Genomic DNA, 23,674 nt, shown 5'->3' with positions numbered 1-23,674 from the left:
ACTATCACGCAATACATGAGCGTGAGCCATGGATATAGCACTATAGGTGGAATAGAGTGTGGTGGTGGTTATGAGACAAAAAAAAGGAGGAGATGGTCACATTGACTCGGCGTATCAAAGGGCTATGGAGATGCCCGTTAATAGATATCAATGTGAATGAGAAGGGATTGCCATACAAAGGATGCACTAGAGCTATAAGTATGTGAAAGCTCAAAAGGAGAACTAGTGGGTGCGCATCCAACTTGCTTGCTCACGAAGACCTAGGGCAATTTGAGGAAGCCCATCATTGGAATATACAAGCCAAATTATATAATAAAGATTCCCACTAGCATATGGTGGTGACGAAACGAGAGGCTCTCAGTCATGAAGAACATGGTGCTATTATGAAGCACAAGTGTGGAAAAAGAGAGTAGCATTGTCCCTTCTCTCTTTTCTCTCTTTTTTTATTTGGGCTCTTGGGCCTCTTTTTTCTCTTTTTCTTTATTTGGGCTCTTTGGCCTCTTTTTTTCCTCACATGGGACAATGCTCTAATAATGATGATCATCACACTTTTATTTACTCACAGCTCAAAGCTTAGAATGATGATGACTCTATAGGAAATGCCTCCGGCAGTGTACCGGGATGTGCAACGATCTAGTTTGGCGTATGACGTTGAAACATCTCGCTAGCTATCTTACGATCATGCGATGGCAACATGAGAGTGACGACACAAGTCATGAGACGGAACGGTGGGAGTTGCATGGCAATATATCTCGGAATGGCTATGAAGATGCCATAGTAGGTAGGTATGGTGGCTGTTTTGAGGAAGGCATATGGTGGGTTTGTGCACCGGCGAAAATTGCGTGATACTAGAGAGACTAGCAATGGTGGAAGGTGAAAGTGCATCTATACCATGGACTCACATTAGTCATGAAGAACTCACATACTTATTGCGAAAGTTTTTATTAGTAATCGAAACAAAGTGCTAAATTCATACTCCTAGGGGAAGGGTTGGTAGGTGTTAACCATCGCGCGATCTCGATCGCAACACAAAGGATGAAAATCAATAGATCAATTATTCTCCGACTTCCTAACATAGCAGTTCACCATACGTGCATGCTACGGGAATCACTAACTTCAACACAAGTATTTCTAGGTTCACAACATCCTACTAACATAACTCTTAATATTACCAAATCCACGTCTCAAAACTAATTGAGAGGAATCAAAACTTCTCTTTCTACTCAATGCACATGAAGATGGAGGTTTTTGTATCATTTTTGGGTGCCTATAACCTTTGGGACTACTTTCATAGCAGAAGCCAACTAGCAAGTCACGCACCGCCGTGCTCTAAAAGATCTAAGTGAAGCACATAGAGCAAAATTATCTAGCTCAAAAGATATAAGTGAAGCACAATGAGCATTCTAGCAAAATCACGATGAGTGCATGTCTCTCTCAAAAGGTGTGCAGCAAGGATGATTGTGACACAACAAAAAGAAAAGACTCCTACGATACAAGACGCTCCAAGCAAAACACATATCATGTGGTGAATAAAAATATAGCTCCAAGTAATGTTACCGATGGATTGAAGACGAAAGAGGGGATGCATTCCCAGGGCATCCCCAAGCTTGAGCTCTTTCCAGTCCTTATCTCTTTGTCCATGAGAACATCACCCAAAACTTGAAAACTTCACAACACAAAACTTAAGCAGAAACTCGTGATAACATTAGCACAAGAAAACAAATTACCACCTCTTTAGGTACTGTAGAAATCTTGATTTCTATTTATATTGGTGTTATATTACTGTATTCTCACTTTTCCATGGCTAGTACCCCCCCCCCCCCCCCCGATACTATCCATAGTTTCATCAAAACAAGCAACCAACTCAACAAAAACAGAATCTGTCAAAAACAGACCATTCTGTATAATTCGTATACTTCTGGTACCTCAAAAATTCTAAAAAATTACGACTGCGTGGGCAAAAGGCATATCAACCAGCAGCATAAAGAATCAAATCAAAATCTCTTTCTGAATAAAAAATGAACAATAATCTCGTGAGCAAAAAGTTTCTGTCTTTTTCCAGCAGGATCAAACAACCATCACCGAGACTAGTCATAAAGGTTTTGCTTGGCTCAAACACAAAAAGAAACACAAAAAACACAATCATAACAGAACTATGTTGGTGTGGACGCAACAAAACAGAAAGAAAAAGATAAATTCATTGGGCTGCCTCCCAACAAGCGTATTGTTTAGCGCCCTTAGCTAGGCATTGATAAATCAATGATGCTCACACAAAAGACAAGAATTGAAGCACAATGAGAGCATCATAAAGCATGTGAAAATCACATCTAAGTCTAACATACTTCCTATGCATAGACATTTTATAGGAAAACAGATTGTCAAGACAACCAATAGTTGCCATATGCAAGGAAGAAGAAAGAGACAATAGCAATCTCCACATAACGAGAGGTAATTTGGTAACATGAAAGTTTCTACCACAATATTTTCCTCTCTCATAGCAATTACATGTGGGATCATAATCAAATTCAACAAAATAGCTATCACAAAGGATATTCTTTTCATGATCCACATGCATGCAAAGTTGACGCTCTTCAAAAATAGTGGGATTATCATCAACTAAAGTCATGACTTCTCCAAACCCACTTTCAATATTATTGCAAATATCATTGCAACAAGTAGTGGACATAGCAAAACTAGCATCCCCAAGCTTAGGGTTTTGCATATTTTTAGCATGATTGTCATTAATAGAATTTATAATGAAATCATTGCAATCATGTTTTTCATTCAAGGAGCCCTCGTGAATCATTTCATAAATTTCTTCATCACGATTTTTAGATTCACGCATCTCAAGAAAAACTCCATAGAGAAAGTCAAGTGCACTCAACCCACTAGCAATTGGTTCCACATAACTAGATCTCTTAAAGAGATTAGCAAGTGGGTGAGGATCCATATCACTAGATTTTTAGCAAGCGAAAATGCAAGCATATTGAAGGCACATAGCACACAAGCAAAGGAAAGGCAAACGAAAAAGGCAAAAAAAATTGTAAATTTTTGTTTTTCATAAGTGGGGGAGAGGAAAACGAGAGGCAAAAAATGCAAGAGATGAGTCTGCGACACTTACTTGGATGAGTTCTTGACTTGATCCTCCCCGGCAACGGCGCCAGAAATCCTTTTGCTACTTCTCAAACAACAGCGCCAGAAATTGACACGTTGACGGAGACTTGCTTGCGTTGGTTTTTCCCTTGAAGAAGAAAGGGTGATGCAGCACAGGAGCAGTAAGTATTTCCCTCAGTTTGAGAACCAAGGTATCAATCCAGTAGGAGAATCTCGTCAAGTCCAGAGTACCTGCGCAAACACAAAAGAGCTTGCACCCAACGCTATAAAGGGGTTTTCAATCCCTTCAAGATTGATTGCAAAGTGAGATCTGAAGGCGGAAAGTGCAACGGAGTAAAAGAGTAAGGCTGGAAATATGGTGTGAAGTAGACCCGGAGGCCATAGTGTTCACTAGAGGCTTCTCTCAAAATAGCAAATATTACGATGGGTGAACAAATTACTGTCGAGCAATTGATAGAACCGCGCAAAGTCATCACGAAATCTCACGCAATGATCACACATATAGGCATCACGTCCGAGACAAGTAGACCGATACTTTCTGCATCTACTACTATTACTCTACACATCGACCGCTATCCAGCATGCATCTAGTGTATTGAGTTCATGACAAACAGAGTAACGCCTTAAGCAAGATGACATGATGTAGAGGGATAAACTCAAACCAATGATGAAAACCCCATCTTTTTACCCTTGATGGCAACAACATGATGCGTGCCTCGCTACCCCTTCTGTCACTGGGTGAGGTCACCGCACGGTATGAAACCAAAACCAAGCACTTCTCCCATTGCAAGAATCACAGATCAAGTTGGCCAAACAAAACCCACAACTCGAAGAGAATTACAAGGATATTAAATCATGCATAAGAGAGATCAGAAGAAACTCAAATAAGATTCGTAGATAATCTGATCATAAATCCACAATTCATCGGATCTCGACAAACACACCGCAAAAGAAGATTACATCGGATAGATCTCCATGAAGATCATGGAGAACTTTGTATTGAAGATCCAAGAGAGAGAAGAAGCCATCTAGCTACTAGCTATGGACCCGCAGGTCTATGGTGAACTACTCACGCATCATCGGAGAGGTCATGGTGTTGATGAAGAAGCCCTCCGTATCCGAATCCCCCATCCGGCAGGGCACCAGAACGTGCCCCAGATGGGATCTTGCGGAGACAGAAGCTTGCGGCGGCGGAAAAGTACTTTCGATGATCTCCTGATTCTTTCTAGAACTTTTGGGAATATATAGGCGAAAGACCTAGGGCAGAGGAGGCCCATGGAGCCCACAAGCCTGGGAGGCGCGGACCCCCCTGGTCGCGGCTAGGGGGCTTGTGGGGTCCCTGGTGGCCCCCTGCCTTGGTTCTCAAGTTCCCCGATTGTCTTCTGTTTCGGATAAAAATCTTTTTGGAAGTTTCATTCCGTTTGGACTCCGTTTAAAATCCTCCTCTGAAAAGGGTGAAAAACATGGAAAAAACGGGAACTGGCACTTGGCACTGAGTTAATAAGTTAGTCCCGAAAAGGATACAAAAGGCATACAAAACATCCAAAGTTTGACAAGATAATAGCAAGAAACCATCAAAAATTATAGATACGTTGGAGACGTATCACGCAGCGCTGAAGCACTTTCAGGCGAGGGCAGAGCTCGAGTGTGGGCACAAGCTCAAGGTGTTGCGCATGGATCGGGGGGGGCGAGTTCACCTCCCACAGCCTCGGGGAGTACTTTGCCGACAAAGGGGTGGGACGCGAGCTCACCGCGTCGTATACACCCCAGCAGAACGGGGTGGTAGAATGGCGGAACCAGACCATCGTCGGCATGGCACGCAGCCTCTTGAAGGCAAAGGGCATGCCAGGACGGTTCTGGGGCGAGGCTGTTACCACAGCTGCGTATCTCCTCAACAGATCCACGACGAAGAGCATTGAGAAGATGACGCCGCATGAGGCGTGGTGCGGGCGACGCCCGAGCGTTCAACACCTACGCACGTTCGGATGCGTGGTGCATGTCAAGGTGACCAAGCCAAATCTAAAGAAGCTCGACGACAGGAGCCAGCCCATGGTGTTCCTTGGGTATGCGCCAGACACGGCCGCATACCGTGTGTTGGATCCCACAACGGATCGCGTCCATGTCTCCAGGGACGTGGTCTTCGACGAGGATGGCGCCTGGGACTGGCGCACAAGAGCAGGCGAAGAAAACCTGGCACCAGGACTGGATACCTTCACGGTCGAGCTCGAGCATGGCCTCCAGGGTGGGCGCCGTGACGCCCAAGGCGGCGAGGTGGAGAGGGTCTCGGCGGCCCCCACGCCACACACTCCCGACGCCGGAGCACCAACTCCGGGACAAGCCTCTCCAGCTACTCCCATGCCACAGGAGCCCAAGACGCCGATCTCGGCGGCACCTCGCGTCGACTTCGCATCCCCACCAATGGCAGCCTCCGAGCCGGACCCTAGAGCGGAGGCTCCAAGACGATATCGGACACTTGAGAACCTCTGGGAGAACACAAACGAGATCGAGGCAGACTACAGCCCTCTCTGCCTCCTCACAGGAGAAGAACCAGCCTCGTTCCTTGAGGCGGAGAAGGAAAAGGGATGGCGGACCGCCATGGATGAGGAGATGCGAAGCATCGTCGACAACGGCACATGGGAGCTCACCACCCTCCCACCTGGCCATCGCGCCATTGGCCTCAAGTGGGTGTACAAGCTCAAGAAGGATGCCCATGGGGAGGTGGTGAAGCACAAAGCGGGGCTGGTGGCAAAGGGATATGTCCAAGTCCAAGGAGTGGACTTCGAGGACGTGTTCGTGCCGGTGGCTCGGATGGACTCGGTGCGCGTCTTGATAGCTCTCGTCGCGCACCACGACTGGCCCGTTCATCACATGGACGTCAAGTCCGCGTTTTTAAACGGTCACCTACAAGAGGAGGTCTACGTCGTCCAGCCGCCGGGGTACACCGCGCCCGGCAAAGAGGAGAAGGTTCTCCGCCTTCGAAAGGCACTGTATGGACTTCGACAGGCCCCGAGAGCGTGGAATGCAAAGCTTGACGAAAGCCTGCGCTCACTCGGTTTTGAGCGCTACCCGTCCGAGCATGCTGTGTACCGGCATGGAGAAGGGGGCAAGCTGCTGCTGGTTGGCGTCTACGTCGATGACCTAATCATCACCGGCTCAGACGCGGCAGAAGTCAGCTCCTTCAAGCTCCAAATGACGACGCTCTTTCGAATGAGCGACCTTGGGCAGCTCAGCTATTATCTCGGAATCGAGGTGCGTCACGAGCGTGATCGCATCACGTTGTATCAGGCTGCCTACGCCAAGAAGCTGCTGGAACGAGCTCGGATGGAAGATTGCTACCCCGGCAACGCGCCAATGGAGGCTCGGCTGAAACTAAGCCGGGATAGCAAGGACAAGCCGGTGGACAACACTCTTTACCGAAGCATCATGGGAGGCTTGCGGTACCTTGTGCATACGAGGCCCGACATCGCGTTCGCCGTCGGCTACCTGAGCCGGTTCATGGAAGCACCGGCCTCTGATCACTTCGCGGCGGTGAAGCGGTTGCTGAAATACATCACCGGCATGCTGGACTATGGTTGCGCCTACGTCCGCGGGAAGGGCGAGCCGAAGCTCACTGGGTTCAGTGACTCGGACCACGCCGGCGACATCGATGACAGGAGGAGCACGTCGGACGTGCTCTTCTTCCTTGAGGGCAGCTCTGTCAGCTGGCAGTCCCAGAAGCAACGTGTGGTGGCCATCTCCTCTTGTGAGGCTGAGTATATGGCCGCCACTACTGCCGCATGCCAGGGCGTATGGCTAGCTCGGCTGGTTGGAGAAATGCTCAACATGAAGATCAAGCGGCCGAAGCTACTTGTCGACAACAAATCGGCCATCACTCTATCAAGGAATCCCGTCTTCCACGATCGAAGCAAGCACATCAACTTGCGGTATCACTTCATCCGCAAGTGCGTCGAGGAGGGGCGCATCTACATCGACTACATCAACACCTCCAACCAACTCGCCGACATTCTCACAAAGGCACTTCGAAGGATCCGGTTCCTGGAGCTGAGGGGGAAGATAGGCATGACGGAAATAATCAGGAGGCGACAAGATTAGGGGGTGATCTGTTAGCTAATCCTGTCGTTAGAAATAAATGTTTGTTAGATAGTTGTTAGGTTAGTTTGGGCCGCAACTTATGCGCGTCGTGCATGTAGGCTGCATAGGCCTGTAGAGCGATGTGACCACGTCCATCGAGGGCCATGCGTTTCACTGAAAGGCTCCGCGGGACGCGAGCTCGTGGGATGGCACGAGCAGTCCGGGTCGTGACGCGAAGGTAGGATCTACTGGCCGACCTTTTCCCTTAGTAACCGAATAAATAGAGAAGGAAAAAACGAGAAAAGTCGCAATAAACACATATTAGTTATGGTGTACAATTTTCACGATTTATTTTTGAAGCATTTCAGGGAGAAGTTTTGTTAGAACTTTGAGCACACGATTTAACAACAGCAACAGCAACAGCAACAACAACAACAACAGCAACAAGCAACAGCAACAACAACAGCAACATCACCAGCACCACCACCAGCAGCAGCAACAACAACAACAACAACAACAACAATAACAACAACAACAACAACAACAACAACAACAACAACAACAACAGGAGACACATCAATAGCACAAGCGAGAATAATCGAATTTTTTGTATTAGTCACTTTTTTAGTTCTTCTTATTGGTAAACAAAGATATATACTGAAAAATATGTACTCTAAGGTAGAATGAATGAATGAAGAGCATTAATATCATCCCAAAGTAGAAAGAAAACTTGATCCTATTGTTGGAAAACTTGCATACATACGTGTAGGGATTGCACTATTTTAATATGCAAGAACAAGTATATAGTAGCGTAATTTTCACACAATGATATGATCTAGGAACGTATCAGTAAGTCAATTTAATTGGGGCTATCTCCCTCCAAACTATCCTTTTCCTTCAAGCCCTCTACACATGAGTCGTGCAGCTTGAGAATCGCCATTTGTGTGTGAGGTTGTTATCTGCATTCATGAGGACATTGAGGTAGATACAAAACTTGGCAAACTGTCACGCCCAAGATGCGACCCTATCCTCAATTTGGCACGACGGCCTCGTCAGGGATAGAAGCGCATCTCGTCGTGTCGCAAGAATGGATATCGTTACAAGTACATGTACTGAAAAGAAGAGATATATAAAGAGTTGGCTTACACTCGCCACAAGATACATCAGAGTCACATCAGTACATTACATAAACAACAAGAGTAAGAGCAGGGTCCGATTACGGACGAAAACAAACGACAAAAGAAGAACGACGTCCATCCTTGCTATCCCAGGCTGCCGGCCTGGAACCCATCCTAGATCGATGAAGAAGAAGAAGAAGAAGCAACTCCAAATGAACAATCAACGCGCTCGCGTCAAGTAACCTTTACCTGTACCTGCAACTGGTGTTGTAGTAATCTGTGAGCCACAGAGGATTCAGCAATCTCATTTCCAAAGGTATCAAGACTAGCAAAGCTTAATGGGTGAGGTATGGTTAAGTGGTGAGGTTGCGGCAGCGGCTAAGCATATATTTGGTGGCTAACTTACGAGGACAAGAAATAAGAGGGGGACGATCTACGCATAACGGACGTGAACTACTCGTGTTTAAAAGAATGATCCTGAACACCTACCTACGTCAGACGTAACCCCACCGTGTCCTCGATCGGAGAAGGAACTCACGAAAGAGACAGTCACGGTTATGCACACAGTTGGCATGTTTTAATTAAGTTAACTTCAAGTTATCTAGAACCAGTGTTAAACAAAGTATCCACGTTGCCACGTAACCGCGGGCACGGCTTTCCGAAAGATTTAACCCTGCAGGGGTGCTCCAACTAGTCCATCACAAATTACCACAAGCCGCATAGAAATCCTCAATCACGAAGCTCGCGATCTCGTCGGATCTCCTAGTGGAAAACCTCAACTCTGAGATTACCCAAAGCATCACCGGAATCCCGACGCACAAGATATCTCGTCAAAGGTAAAACTAATCCAGCAAGGCCGCCCGACGTGTCGACGATCCCGATAGGAGTCGCGTACCTCGTTCTCAGGACACGACGGATGAGCTAGACGTCGGGATCGCTAAACCTCCGGGTGACCAGAGGGGCGCCGTACATCGCTCAGGTGGGACCAACACTCATCAGGAGCACTGGCCCGGGGGTTGATTAAATTAGTCTGCGGGTGTCGGCGGGTCCCTATGCATTATTATTAGATTATTAGGCAAATGTAGTACCAAAGTTGGGCCTTGCCAGACCAGCTTTAATCTAAAACGAATTATCAAGGGGGTCCCCATAACAACCCCGATCGTGTTAGGAGCGCTCATTTATGGAACATAACACCGGTAGCCGGAAACTAAGGGGGCAAAGGTGGAACAAAACACCAGGCTAGAAAGGCCGAGCCTTCCACCTTTTACCAAGTATATAGGTGCATTAAATTAAATAGCAGTATTATGGTGATATAACAAGGAACACATGCTTTTACATGGAAGCGTCTGCATCTGCAACTAGCAACGCTAACACAGGGTTAAGCAAGCGGTAACATAGCCAATCAGTGGTTTGCTAGGTTGAACAGGTTGAAGGTATTCATGGCATTGTTGAGAGGCTGATATTTAACAAGTGGTAGGCAACGAGACATAAACGTTAGAAGCGGTAAACTAGCATGGCAATGATAGTAATGGTATCTGGGGAAATGATCATCTTGCCTGAGATCCCGCTTGGAAGAAGAATGACTCCGTGAAGCAGACGAACCGACGTAGTCGAACGGATCCTCACTTTTCGACACGCTTGCGGAACTCTATCTAGACGGAGGAAACCGGAAACACAAATCAACACACGGAATTCACCACACGATGCAAGACACACATGATGCATGAACAGTCTAATGCAAGGCATGACAATCACAACAATCAAACACTACACATTAAGTGAAGTTCAATATGCACGAGTTGCATATTGACGAAACTCCACGTTAATCATTTAGTTCTATCCCGATTAACTACACGGCAATATTAAATGTGGTTAAACATGGCAAGAGGTGAAGCGTAAATAAACTACCTATCTAGGCATTTTAAGTGAGGTCGGAAACGACATATAGCATCTCCGAGACGACCTCACATGTTAATTTACAGTTCTGTCCAGATCTGAATTAACACCTTTAATTAGCTGTTAAACAGCAACACAAATAGGTTCACGTGATTCTACGCGTCAAGGCAAGCAATCAACACATAAAGAACATCTCCCACAGAGCTACGGAACAAAAGTTACAAGCATCGCAAGATATGAAGGCATGAACGTAAAAATGTGTGCAACGCCGGCTACGAGCACTTCAACACATACAAACAGCAAGAGAAAATGAAACTACACGAGATTCTAAGCAAGTTTCATGTAGGACACGATCAAATCGGAGCTATGGTTCGAAAACTACGAGCAAAACAAGAAAACACTACAATCTGCCAAAATCAGCCACATAGCATTTTCTACGCCCCACAACTTCGGCTACACAACTCCGATAAGCTCAAGCAAGGCATGTCACGGAAGAGGGCAAGAAGCACTACTACAAACAACTAACAACAATTAGCATGGCATAATGGATCACTAGAGATGGAAGTCACAAAATGGCATCTCACACACAATTCCAAACTTAGTGAAAATAACACCTCCTGAAAGTGCAGTTTTCAGCCTGAAGCTATATTGACATCAGCAAAACCTATAGCTACAGGACTCCAAATGGCATGAAAATTTACAGAATGCTAGAGAAACACAAGGGGTACAACTAACTCCATTGGACCAACCTCAAAAGAGCTACAGATCACAAGATGCAAGTAAGACAAGACAGCAACAAAATATAACAGATTCCAGACTTAGAAATATTTCAGCTCCTCTAAAACAGCACTATTTCTAGCAAGTTGAGAGCAAGCAAAACACAACTAAACATGCATTTCTATTGCAACCAAAAATACCAGGGGCTAAACAAAACATCCAAGATCAACTCTCCAGTTGACAACTCCGTCAAACGACGCACGGAATAAATCCTACGAATTAAACAAAAGGGCAACATAGCAAAAAAACTCGTGAACTAACTTACTCGAAAGCTAAAACTAATTGCACAGAAAAATCCATGGGATTTTTCTACCCCGGAAACACATAAAATATGTGGGGTTTGCAACACAAAATAATGCCACACATTAATGCGAGATAAAACCTATATACGGGGAAATAAACTACCGGCAAATCCTACACGCAAAAATACGCGTGGCCACTCTAAAATACATGGCAAATAAGTCCCTAAAACATGGGCATTACTAACACGCCATACGGGCTATACGGTCTAGCGCGAAAAAAAAAAAATACGGGCTCTAACAAATTAGGACAGCAAGTTAATCTATGCATACGGCACGTCAAACGATGCCAAATAAATATGCAAGTGTCAAATTCGTACTCTACGCGCGAAACTACCACAAAAGCATATCTAAAAGATCGCGATCCGACTTACGGATAAATAACTACGGGCGTTCTAATATACGGATATTTCTCGAAATATAACTAATTCTGAAAATCAACTTAAATCGCTAATGGGCCGAACAGGCGGGCGCTGCATAACAAAATTGCGCATGGGGGAAGGGGATAGCTCACCTGAGGAAAAAGGCCTCTTGGGCCGGCCTGGCGCAGGCGAGCTCGGGGCCCAGGCGGAGGAGAGGCGAGGCGGCCTGGGAAGGCAGCGCTGGGCCGCTGCGGCGCAGGTACTGGCCCGGCGCGGGGCCCACGTGGGAGGAGGGCTGGGGTTCCTCCCGTCGCGCGCTCCCGATCCCGAGCGACGGCGCGGTGGCTCCTGCCGCGGCGGCTGGCGAGGGAGGGAACCACCACGGGGCGCAGCGAGGCGCAGGCGTCCTGATCCGGCGGCGGCTTGCTGGATCTAGCGGCGACCGGCGGGAGGCGGCGCTCGGGCGGAGGAGGCTGCAAACTCGGGACGGGCACCTCGGCCACTTCGCACGGCGGGGCGACGGCGCTGACGGAGGTGGCCGGAGCTCCGGGCTGCGGGGCGAGGTGGTACCGGCGGCGACTATGGGCGGAGGCGGCCGGGGACGCACGGGGGCCGAGGACGGCGCGCTCCGGCAGCGGCGGCTGCTGGCCGGCGGCGGCGCGGCGTTGGAGAGGAGCTGCAAAGAGCTCGACAAGGCGGCAGCGGCGGATCCGGGCCTGGTGCGGGCCTGCTGCGGGCCTCGCGGGCCGGCGGCGGCTGCGGGACAGAGAGTGCTGCGGGTAGGGTTAGGGTTAGGGCGCGGATTTCAAGGAGGAGAGAGGAGGCTGTCCGAAAATTAAGGAGGAGGGGGTATTTATAAAGAAAAGAGGGGCTCGGTTAACCGGGATCGCGACCCGGATCCAACCGCGGGGTCGGATTCGGACGATTCCGAACACGGGTATGGGTACGCGGCCGTGTAGAGGGAATATCCGGAGACGAGAGGGAGAACGGGCGGCGCGGCATGATTTTTAAAACACTGACAAACGTCCGACGGTAGCCCGAATACGGTACCGCTACGGTTGACCGTTCGGGTACCAGACGGTCTCCGATCGCGACGAAATTCGACAGGCGGCCTAGCTATAACTAATCGCGACCGCGTGCCAAGTTTCACCTCGATCAGAGAAAGTTTTAAACGCACTTTAAAAACAGGGTTTCGACGGTGCCGTGGGCGCGTGCGGGTGCGGTCGGACTCGGAACGGATGACGACGAGAACCGGCAACTACTAACGAATGCAAGTTTTGAAAACGGGCGGCAACGGAGACGCCGATGCAATGCTGATGATGCGCATGATGCGATGATGATGCGACCAATACAAATAGACACACAACGAAAACGGAAAGAGAGAGGAATCTTCTGGAACGTCGGCATCGGGCTGTCACACAAACAAACCGCCATTAACTCAAAATTAGGTTGTGCATAGACATGGAAACGGGAAGTGATAATGAATAGTTTACAGTTGGGAGTGACCATATGTAGATATGTTGGAGAAAATAAAAACCTTTGCAATGCTTCTCATCGAGATATGTTGTTGCATTGCATCCATGGATTTCTTGGACCATTATGAGCGAGTCACGCGGAATCTCTGAACACCAAGCAATTTTCCGTGAAGAAAAAGGCATAGCCAACCAAAGCAATCTTTCAGTGTTGCCATGTATGGATTATTGTGACGGTCTTTCCCAATTCTCTGTAAATAAACCGGAAAACTCTCTCATTTTTTTAATTAATCGAAATCCTATTGGATTGACTTAAATAAACACTGTCACATGGACGAATAAGACTGGAGAAAATTTACAGCCAAAAATCAACTAAGCAACGAAAAAAAGAGAAACATTACCACCACCAAGAACAATAAAGAATTTTGTGCATAGTCACCTTTTCTTATCAGTAAACATAGATATATATTAACCCTCCTCAAAAAGATATTAAAACGGAAGCAAAAATAAAACATATGTACTCAAGGTAGAATGAATGAAGCGCGTTGCTATCATCCAAAAATAGAAAGAAGACTTAAACACATATTTTGTGGAGCTTGCATTGTTTAACAATATGCAAGAATCAGTATATAACTATATATCACTGTAATTTTCAGACGACGATATGATTTGAACACGCACCGTTCATTCAATTTAACTGCAAATCTCTCTCTCTCCCACCCTCCCTCCCTCCCCCTCTCTCTCTCTCTCTTTTTCTAACCTCTTTTCTCTTTAAGCCCTCTACATGAATCGTGCAGCTCGAGCATTGCCATTTGTGTGTAAGGTTGTTGTCCGTATTCATGAGGATATGAAGGTAGATAGAAAGCTTGCCAAACCAACCGCCATCAACTCAAAGTTAGGCTATGAATAGCGGAAATTCACTTTGACTTAGAGGTGTATATGCATCAATGGTCTAAATAGACATGGATAGACGTGGATACCGAAAGTAATCATGAGCAGTTCGTAGTGACCATATTTATGTAGATACGCTAGAGACAACAAAAGATGCTTCTCATGGAGATATGTGGGCTGCATTGCACCATCCATGAATATCTTGGGGCATCATTGCATCCATCGAGATATCTTGGGGCATCGTGCGCGAGTCACGCGGAACCCCTGCACGCCAATCAACTTCCCGCGAAGCAGAAGGCATATGTCCCGAGCCTAAAATTAAGTGTGGACATCCTAGAACGATGGCGAGCCCATGGGGCGCAAGCGCAACCAACCGGCGAGAGCTGAAAAAAGGCATGGCCATGTGCACGCCCAGCTCTCGTCTCGGCAGCTTAAATTGCACGTCCTTGCTATATAACGACGACACGGTCGGTCGGGATGCAGAGGCCATCAACCTGCATCATCCTCCCAACCCAACGCCGAGCCGCCGCCTCCCTCCTGCTCTCTCTCGCTCTTAATTTGGCCTGCCCTCCCCGCGCACCGATAAATAAACTCTCGCCGAGGGCGGTCGGACAAGAGATCGGAAAGAGCAAGAACATGGCGCGGCTCTCCGCCACCACCGTCCTCCTCGCCGCCGTCGCCTTCCTCGTTGCCGCCGCCGAGGCCGGCCCGCGCCGCGACGGCGACGCCATCACCAAGGACTTCATCTTCGCCCGGGGCATCAAGCTCGACGTGGACGACACGCAGAGCAAGATCGGCATCCCGCTAAGCCGGCTCGCCGTCTCGCAGAGCAAGGTCGCCATCCCGCTGATGAGCAAGGTGGCCGTCCCGAAGAAGGGCGTCAGCTTGGAGGAAGGGCGCATGCTGATCGGCAGCGGCGGCGACGTGGCGGGCGCGGCCCCGGCGGCGCTGCAGGCGTGCGACCAGCTGGAGGCGTACCAGAGGGTGTGCCACACGCTGCTGCACCTGCCCGGGGTGACGACGGAGCGGGCGCTGCTGGAGACGGCGGTGCGGGTGGCGCTGGGGCGGGCGCGGGCGGCCAAGGTGACGTTCGACGCGGCGATGCTGGCGTCCAAGGTCGGCAACCCGGTGGCGTCCATCCTGGGGTCGTGCGAGCAGAACTACGACGACCTGGTGGACGCGCTGGAGGGGGTGAGCCGGGCCATGCAGAAGCCCGGCACCACCGGCGAGAGCCTGGTGAACAAGATGACGGCGGCCAGCACCTACGCCGGCGACTGCGACAACTGGTACCAGGAGCGCGACATCAAGTCGCCCTACGAGACGATGCAGCGCCACCTCGCGCAGATGGTCTCCGTCGCCCTCGGCCTCGCCAACAAGATCAAGAAGCTCTGAGCGGCATCCCACACACACCACGCATGCCATTGCCAATGCCATTGCTAGCTATGCCTATGCTGCGTGCGCGTGCTGGTTATTAATGGACTCTTCATTTTGTCAAGGGCGTGGTGTGATGTACTCCGTATGCCGCATGCATGCATGCACTTGATGCTATATATGCTACTATGTGATCAAGGCTTGAGGAAGTTTGTAGTGCTAGTGTACACAAGTGTATATGCTAACACGGCAAGCAGGTTGACCTCATTAACTAACTAAATTAAAGCATTTCATCTCAAATCAAATGTTTCGAATGGCTTTCCTTTCCTTCTTTGTATTGGGAAATGCCTTGTGACTTCATGACTGGCAAGTTCCATCAAGTTACATGACATCTTTCTTTATGTGGTATTTTCTTTTTGATGATCTCTTATGAAATGCCGCAATATTCGGCCAGAAAATAGCATCGCAATCCATAATTGATTGAGTTTACTAAAAGAGCATTCGACATTTGTTGCTGGAATGGGAAAGATGACACGATTTACATGGTCTTGCATTGCAAGTTCTCCTATAAATAACAACTTATATGATATACGGAGTACTCTGTATTACCCGAAACCGAGGACGCTTGGGGACAATGAGATATCCACCGCTGCAGGCATGTTTGAACAAATTTAAATCGTCAAAAATCTACCGGTAAATTAAACATTTTTCCAACTAGCCTCTTATGAGATTTGTTTCACTCTCATCTCATGAGTTTTGGTAGCATGGTTATGATAGGTCGCTCTCGATTTTGATTTGCATCGCTAGTTCTTGTGCAACACCCCATGTACCCCCCCTTGCAGCGATGCACCTATGATGTGTTTCAGTTTGGGAGATCAGATCACCAAATTTGGTGCGGCTACCCATTTTATGCTAGAACTGTTCTTCACGAACGATGAGCTGAGCTGGTGATTCAGCAACCAATACATTCCACCCGTGAGGAACATCGTTGTCGCACAAGCAAACGCAGCATAATGATGACAATCATCAACAATGCCACTAAGAAATTCCACAAGAAAATCAGACCGGACCTCCTAAACTCAGAATGCTCTCTTAAGTTGAAGATATCTTTGTGGACTTGCTGGTGCCTGCACCACAGGTCATCATACACTCACAAGTAAGAAATGGCAGGCAATACAGATTAGACATGCATCCGACATTTTTTTTTTACTCGTGTACCTCCAATCAAAATAGCCTGGAATGAAAAATAGTAACATTGGAAACAGGGCCCAAGCTTGTAAGTAACATCAATAGAGTAAAAAAACCAATATGATACAGGTGATATCAACTAGGAAAAGAAAGAATTGGACGACAAGAATTCAACAAGGAACTGTACCGTTGGATAAATTACACCAAACATGGGGTAGAAAACACTTAAGAGGACTCTGCATGGTGGAAGGGTGGAGCTATAGGGAGAAGAGCCCCAACCTGCCGAGTAAAAGCCATCTATCCTGCCGCGGTAATTCAGGTGCAGCACTATATGTGCTCCTCGCCTCCTCAGACTCTACCGAACTATTTGATTGTTCCAGCAGCCAGAGCAAAGATCAGATAAGCCTTAGCTCATACTCACCAGCCATTGTGATGTATCTAACCCAAGGCAGAGCCTGATATCCACTTTTCTCTATAACTTTCAGATAACGAACCTGAAAATGGTAGAAGAATATGGTATATAAGCAGGATGCAAGACTGCCAGAGAAAGTTGTCAGCAAATCTACCTGGTAACAGATCTACAACAAGAGCTGATGGATTACCTGAATGCCTGAAACGGTAAAATAGGGTATCTCAAATTTCACACGTATTGGAGCCTTCTTTTCAGGGGTTGCTTCTTCCGAGGTAATGCTGGGAAGGCTAAATTCTGCTCTACACATATATTCCTGATAGAGTAATAGGCCCAGGGAATTAGAGCAATCCAGCCTAGCATAACAAGGAAGCAATTGTACATATTGAACTGGATGAGGACCAACCTTGCCACCAGGAAATGATTTGATTTTCCAGACCATTGCGTCTCTCTCAGGTGCATATGCCGCAGAACCCATTGAAGTCCTTATATTTGGGTTTGTGGCATCATAGGGCACAGGCACTTCAATTTCTACATTTGTTCCGGTGCTGGAAATGAGAAAAAACAAATATTATTAGGCCTCCTTTGGTTTGTAGGAATCTTGTAGGAATTTCATATGATAGGATTTTTAAAGAAAAAATTCCTATGAAGCCCTTTGGTTTGTAGGAATGGATTCCTATTTCTATGTAGGATAGGAACCAATCCTCCACATTTCAAAGGGAAAAAAACATTAGCCTGGACTCAATGGAAAAATTCCTATCCTATGTATCAAATGGCATGTCTTTCTCTATAGGAATTGAGATGCATGTCATGTCATTTCCTATGATTTTCCTATCCCTATAATATTCCTATCCTGTGAACCAAAGGAGGCCTTAGAGTTGGTCATGAAGGCCACCAGAGGCACATTATTATTGTTAGAAACAGGCACCTTCTTTCCTTGAACTGGCTCCTTGCCTTCACCATAATCTCTATCCGGCTTCTTGAATGCTTCTCAACTTGTGCTTCGACCCAGATCAGAGGCTTCACCTGCAGGAGACAACAAAGAAAGATGGTTCATGCACTAATGTCAAATGTATGCCAGGACTTGGCATATCATATGTTACCAAATGGTTCCTGCTTGTAGAACACAAAAGGACAAACCTGTGTGGTGAGTCTGTAAGTCATTAGATCAAAAGCTCCATCTGGAGGGACAAACGATATAGTCCTATCATTCTCAAATCTGGTCAACCGAACACACCTAAAAAAAAGGATTGGTCAATATAAACCCTAAAGTGACTACTATGATAAAAAGAATATAGTAATCTTGTAATCTTACTGATGAAATTTGATATCATCCAGATCTATTGCTTTTCCTTTAGTTGCTCGGCCTTGAGCTTCCAAAAGAACTCTATCATTCAACCCAAGTTTACACTCGGGCATTCCACTGTTACAAATACATGCATATTAGCCATGATGAATATATCCCACGGGATATACAGGGAAAACATAGTCGGGTAAAATTTGGACTGTTATTCCAAAAGAATAGAAGTTGAAACCAGCTGGTTTGAGTCAAAGTTCAATTAATCATCCGTACCTTACATAATCCAGTTCGTTTATCAGGTACTACTTGATGCTATTATCTGTAAGAGAACTAAGTGGACTGTACTTGTTCAAGGCACTGGCGGAGCTCTCCATAGGCGGGAATACATGTAGCTTTTTGGACTGTTTAATAATTATTTGAGCCCAAACATTTAAATTGCCAAAAAAATGAGAGATAAAATACCATATTTTTTTTAAACTGATTATTTCAGCCCGTCCAAAAAAAATCTTTGGCCTGAAGTCACTAGTCGTTGGGAAGAAAAGAAAATAAGATAAAAGGAAGGCTTGGTCAGATTTGAGCTTGATCCTGCTGCTGGCCTAGGCAACGTTCAGTAATCGCCACGGATTGCTAATTGCTAATATGAAGAACAAAGCTATGAGGCATCAAGCACACGTAGACACACCACGCGAGTGACGAACCCTAGCAGCTAGTTGGTTAATCCATTATGGCAGCAGCAATGGGTAAGCGTTCAGTGGTCGGCAGCGGCGAGCAGGCGGACATTGCCAATGAGAACGGACAACTTTAGAGTCCACACTACCTTAAAAAAAATCGTCCTCCGCCATTGGTTGAAGGCACACTTGCAATACATATGTCGTAGTTTTTTTATGCTTTACATATGTCGTAGTTGGCAGAGTATGCATACACTTTATTAGTCTTTATTCCTCACTGTGAATTTGTTTCAACTGCGATGTAGACGACTACACTCTAGTTTTTAAAGTTTACAGGAATGTGTTGGATAACATAATCTAGCTACATCTTCACAGAGCTACATGAATGTGATTCCATTAAGCTTATCACTACAAGAAGCTGAGTTATAAGCATAATCCAAATTTGCAATACAACCGTATGAGAATGATATCATGTTGTTACCTTAGAAATGTGCGCATCTTCAGAGCCCCAATGATGTCAGATCTCACAATCTGCCCATTGCTGTTAACTAGGATGTTGACACTCTCAACCACATCCAAGAACACCTGCAACACACCAAGTCGACAATTTTCCCATCACATAACCGTCGAAGTGAACCCAAGTAAACAAGAGCATAGGTGCAATGTATCACACTTCATTCTTCTTGTAACGAATCCCCTCGCTCCTCCATGACACCGCGTTCGTGACCGCCATGGGTGGCCTCTGGGTGACCTCCATCCTGTAGGCATCCGTCTTAATGAACTCACTCAGGATCGTTGCCTCCGTGTATTGCGGATACCCGAAGTCCATCATCTCGTCAAGCAACTCGTACTGCACGCAACAAAGGGCGTCCATAAGCCCTTCAATATCAGTGACAGCAATTCATATTGGACCAAACCCAGCTCACGTAACGCAGAAACGCACCACATACCACGACGACGAAGTTGTCCCTCAGAGATTCCTCCTCCAACTCCTCAAAGTAATGCTTGAACACCTGCGCCCACACACAGATCACATGAGCAGAATGCCGTTGCTACTTGCTCGCAATGCTATTAAAAAAAAAAAGCACTCGCTACAGTGAAAATGGCGGCGTACATACATCGACGAGGCGGTGGAGGAAGAGGAGGATGCTGGCGGCATTGCAGTTCTGGCGGGCGGCGGTGAGGAGGAATACGTTGTTGTGCTGGATGAAGGTGTAGGAGACGCCGGCGCCGTCGTGGACGACGGGCGAGTGGACCTCCGCGTCGCCCTGGTGATCGCGCCAAGCGTAAGCAACAACAGAGCTCAGACCGCAATCCGATGCCTCACAGATCTGAGAGGAGGGGAGGACGGGCGCACTGACCTCCTTGTCGAGCAGCTTGGTGAAGAAGCGCTCGGCCTGGAGCGCGGTGACGTCGCCGCGGTAGTCGCGCCAGACGAGGACGCGGCCCTTGATGTCGAGCAGGAACAGCGCCGACACCGCCCCCGCCATGCGCGCGCGCTGCCGCCCGCCCGCGGCGCGCTGGATCTGGATCTGCCGGTGTAGTAACTAGCTGCGTGGTCGGCGGCGGGCGGCGAGCGGCGCGGCCGGCGGCTGGCTTTGGGCCTCGGCCGCTGAGGGGAGGCCGGATCCGCCGCGGCTCTGGCTGCTGCTGTGCACGCGCGCGCCGTGTTTGAGTGAGGGGGGGAGGGGAGATCGGCGCCGGGACTGACGACGGCGGGTGGCTTGTGTTGGAGTTGGTTGGATCGGATCGGGCGGTTCTCTTGCTGTCCGGCTGTCCCACTGCACGGTGGGGCCAGTGCTTGGTTCCTCAGCACAATGGCTACTTTGCCAGGATTAGTTGGTCTTTTAACACGAGTAACACATGCGTGATTCTATTTTATTTTTGCGGGAAAGCACATGTGTGATTGATGAGAGAAAAAATAGGATCAACGTAAAACAATCCAACATTGGGAAATGTGTATCTCACTATAGAAAGAAATAATATGTGAACCCGAAAATGCCTTTTGGAGCTCGCCCTTCATGTAGGCCTGTTTTTGAAAAACCAAAAATTCATCAAAATTCATATTTTTGTAATTCAGAAAAATGTGAAAAAAAAACATAGATATGCATGGAGGCATAACACTTGTGTGTAAATTTTTAGAACGAAATACGTTCAGATGAGGGTTATGCAAAAAAGGCAAATCTAGGTTTTTTTAACACATAATACTATTCATCCTCAAGGTCCAGATATTTGAATTTTTTGCACAGGTCGCATTTAAAGGTATTTCATCCTAAATTTTTACAAACACATACATTTCATTCTGTATAGTTGCATATTGTTTTCAGGATTTTTTTAAGTTAAAAAGTTTAAATTTTAAATTTTTCAAAAATAAAGAACTTTATGAAGCTCGGTCACCAAAACGCCCTCCTCCATGTGAACCAAGCTATGAACGGCCGAGTCCCGACCTGGTCTAGTTTACTACAAGATTCAGTTTTATAAAAGTTATACTATTACCTTTAGGTAAATTTGCCTCTCATAGAGAAAGAGAATAGACACAACTTCAAAGTGTGAGGTTCATAGCCTTTGACTAGCATAGCTCGTCGCGCCCTGTCGATACCGTACATGTGTATTATGTTATTTCGACTCATGTGATGAGAAATAAGGTCTTCATGTGTGTGACCTTGTCATTATAACTCGGTAGTCACAAGGAAGCACACTATGTACATGAGCGATTTCGTAAGGATACATTTATTATCATCATAAGTGCTACATCTTGCAAGATGCAAAGTACATCTCCTCATCCTACGAGCTCGCTGAGTCACCATCACAATGCTAGTTGATTCAGAGTAACGTTCACATGGTATCCTCTAGCCATAGTTTTGATCCATTGCCGAAAATGTGTGATATGGATGTAAGTTGGTTCTGATGGTAGGTCGTCCTTGGGGACCAATTGGACATTCACCCATTTTCTGAATCAAGTTAGGTATAGACTTGATGGCTTTCATGATCAGATATCTTATCTTGAGGAATACTTGTGGAAGTGTTGCGTTGTTTAGATTTTTTTTGAAGTGCTTAGACATTAGGTTTAGAACAACAAAGTTTGCCCTGACTATGTAAGGCCTTTTTAATGTGGTAGTCTTCTTCTTGTCACATTCGATATCACCAAGGCAGTATTCTCTTTGTCACATTCGATATCATCGTTGATATTGTCATCACAATTCAAATGTTAAAACTCAAAACCAAGGATGAGTGTGGTAGAATATATATTTCTTAAAGTGATCCAGTTGATGGAGATGAATATTATATTGCAAACAAAATAGGCGGTAAAGCAAGATCCAATGCTGACGTAACTAAAAACCAAGAGGCCCAGTAATAATTACCAGAAAGTTTTACAACAAATACATAAGCAGGAACCAATTTGATTGATCCTTGTGTATAGGTGCATGTGTGATTAAATGCATTATTTTTTGATTATCTTATTCTTATAGAATTAAATGATAAAAAGAATAACAATGTATTGATAGTCCTATATATATTTCAGTTTTAGAAAAAGAGGAACTTCGCCAAGGCCCCAATAATTTGAATTGGCCAATGATTATGCACGTGTTGCACAACGTCTACTATTTCGGTCATTGCTCCATGTTTTATTACATTATTTCAGGTACGAAAGAGTTACAATGTTATTTCTGTGTTCATGTTAAACCATATAAATGTTCTCTTATTACTACGAGTTCAAATGGAGTTATTTAATACTCATATTATTACTGGTTGTAGGCTTTAACATGAGAAATATTACTAATTCCCTAGGGTCATCATGCAAGTGGACACGTTCGCGGATCGTCTACATCGTCCCCGTCATTTCACTTTTTGTTAAGGATGGTTGTAATGGGAGTATCATATGTTAGTATCATGCATATGATACTAGTGTATGATACTACATGTGTAATGCATATTATCATATGTTAATATCATAGAATAGTTCATTTATTGCCATGCATGACACATAGTAACACAACATTTAATATGATACGGTATCATGATATGATACTCACCCTCCCTTTCTTCATTTAATTTGTGTCACCACATCAAAATTACCTAGTTGGCATGAATGATGTTACTTATGATACTCCCATTACGAGCAGCCTAATAGCAGGAACTCGCGAGATAGGTTAACGCACATAAGAATAAATCAACTCTTTATGTACTGCCAAGACAAGTTGCATGATAATTTTCAAATATTATATATTGTTTATTATCATTTCTATAATTTATATCTATAAATATAGGCTATGAAACTTTAGGATAAGTAGAAAACAAAACTATGACAGCGATCTGTCTAAACAGGACAGTCTGTAACGATTAATTCGAAAAGTGTACCTATGTAACTCAAACATTTCTAAAAATTTCGGACATGATAAAGAATTTATATGACAACACTGCATAAAAAATTTAGAAACTTTCCACGTTCCAGTAAAGTCTGATAATTCAAATATTACAACGAAAGATTCTGTTTTTATACAGCACACAATACACATGCAATTCAAGCATTCCAAAGGCAGTTCTTGGCACTTTTATTGAAAAACAATATTATAAATAACATCTAACAGAGAACAAAATAAAGTAAAATGATGCTCCAAGCAAAATGCATATCATGTGACGAATACAAATATAGCTTCAAGTAAGATATACCAATAATGTTGGAGACGAAAGAGGGGATGCCTTCCGGGGCATCCCCAACTTAGACGCTTGAGTCTTC

The 23,674-nt window shown here is 46.0% G+C and overlaps 2 protein-coding genes across 2 annotated transcripts; one reads left to right on the top strand and one right to left on the bottom strand.

Moving 5' to 3' along the window:
- Positions 1–14,452: 14,452 nt before the first annotated feature.
- On the top strand, positions 14,453–16,725 carry LOC123447991. The gene has a single exon (XM_045124751.1). It carries the CDS (start codon positions 14,478–14,480, stop codon positions 15,390–15,392), a length of 915 nt encoding a protein of 304 aa, XP_044980686.1. The 5' UTR covers positions 14,453–14,477; the 3' UTR covers positions 15,393–16,725.
- On the bottom strand, positions 16,552–20,755 carry LOC123447983 (AP-1 complex subunit mu-2-like). Its single transcript, XM_045124739.1, has 11 exons — positions 20,298–20,755; positions 20,055–20,204; positions 19,887–19,949; positions 19,610–19,786; positions 19,418–19,521; positions 18,284–18,391; positions 18,109–18,205; positions 17,897–17,994; positions 17,375–17,516; positions 17,162–17,284; positions 16,552–17,053 (listed from the first exon to the last, which is right to left on the bottom strand). The coding sequence occupies exons 1-11, from the start codon at positions 20,424–20,426 to the stop codon at positions 16,955–16,957; spliced, it is 1,290 nt and encodes a 429-aa protein (XP_044980674.1). The 5' UTR covers positions 20,427–20,755; the 3' UTR covers positions 16,552–16,954.
- Positions 20,756–23,674: the final 2,919 nt, after the last annotated feature.

Source organism: Hordeum vulgare, chromosome 1H (assembly GCF_904849725.1).
Source record: "Hordeum vulgare subsp. vulgare chromosome 1H, MorexV3_pseudomolecules_assembly, whole genome shotgun sequence".
Classification (NCBI taxonomy): domain Eukaryota; kingdom Viridiplantae; phylum Streptophyta; class Magnoliopsida; order Poales; family Poaceae; genus Hordeum; species Hordeum vulgare.
The sequence above is the reverse complement of the archived record's forward strand: the minus strand, read 5'-3'. Positions and strand labels throughout refer to the sequence as shown.

Bases quoted from the DNA above. Each gene is read 5' to 3' on its own strand.
- LOC123447991 (XM_045124751.1), top strand. From the start codon at position 14,478: ATGCAGAGGCCATCAACCTGCATCATCCTCCCAACCCAACGCCGAGCC.
- LOC123447983 (XM_045124739.1), bottom strand. From the start codon at position 20,426: ATGGCGGGGGCGGTGTCGGCGCTGTTCCTGCTCGACATCAAGGGCCGC. The intron at 20,205-20,297 runs GTCAGTGCGCCC...CGCGATCACCAG, and splicing joins CCAAGCTGCTCGACAAGGAG to GGCGACGCGGAGGTCCACTC. The intron at 19,522-19,609 runs GTGTGATACATT...GGTGTGTTGCAG, and splicing joins TTCGTTACAAGAAGAATGAA to GTGTTCTTGGATGTGGTTGA.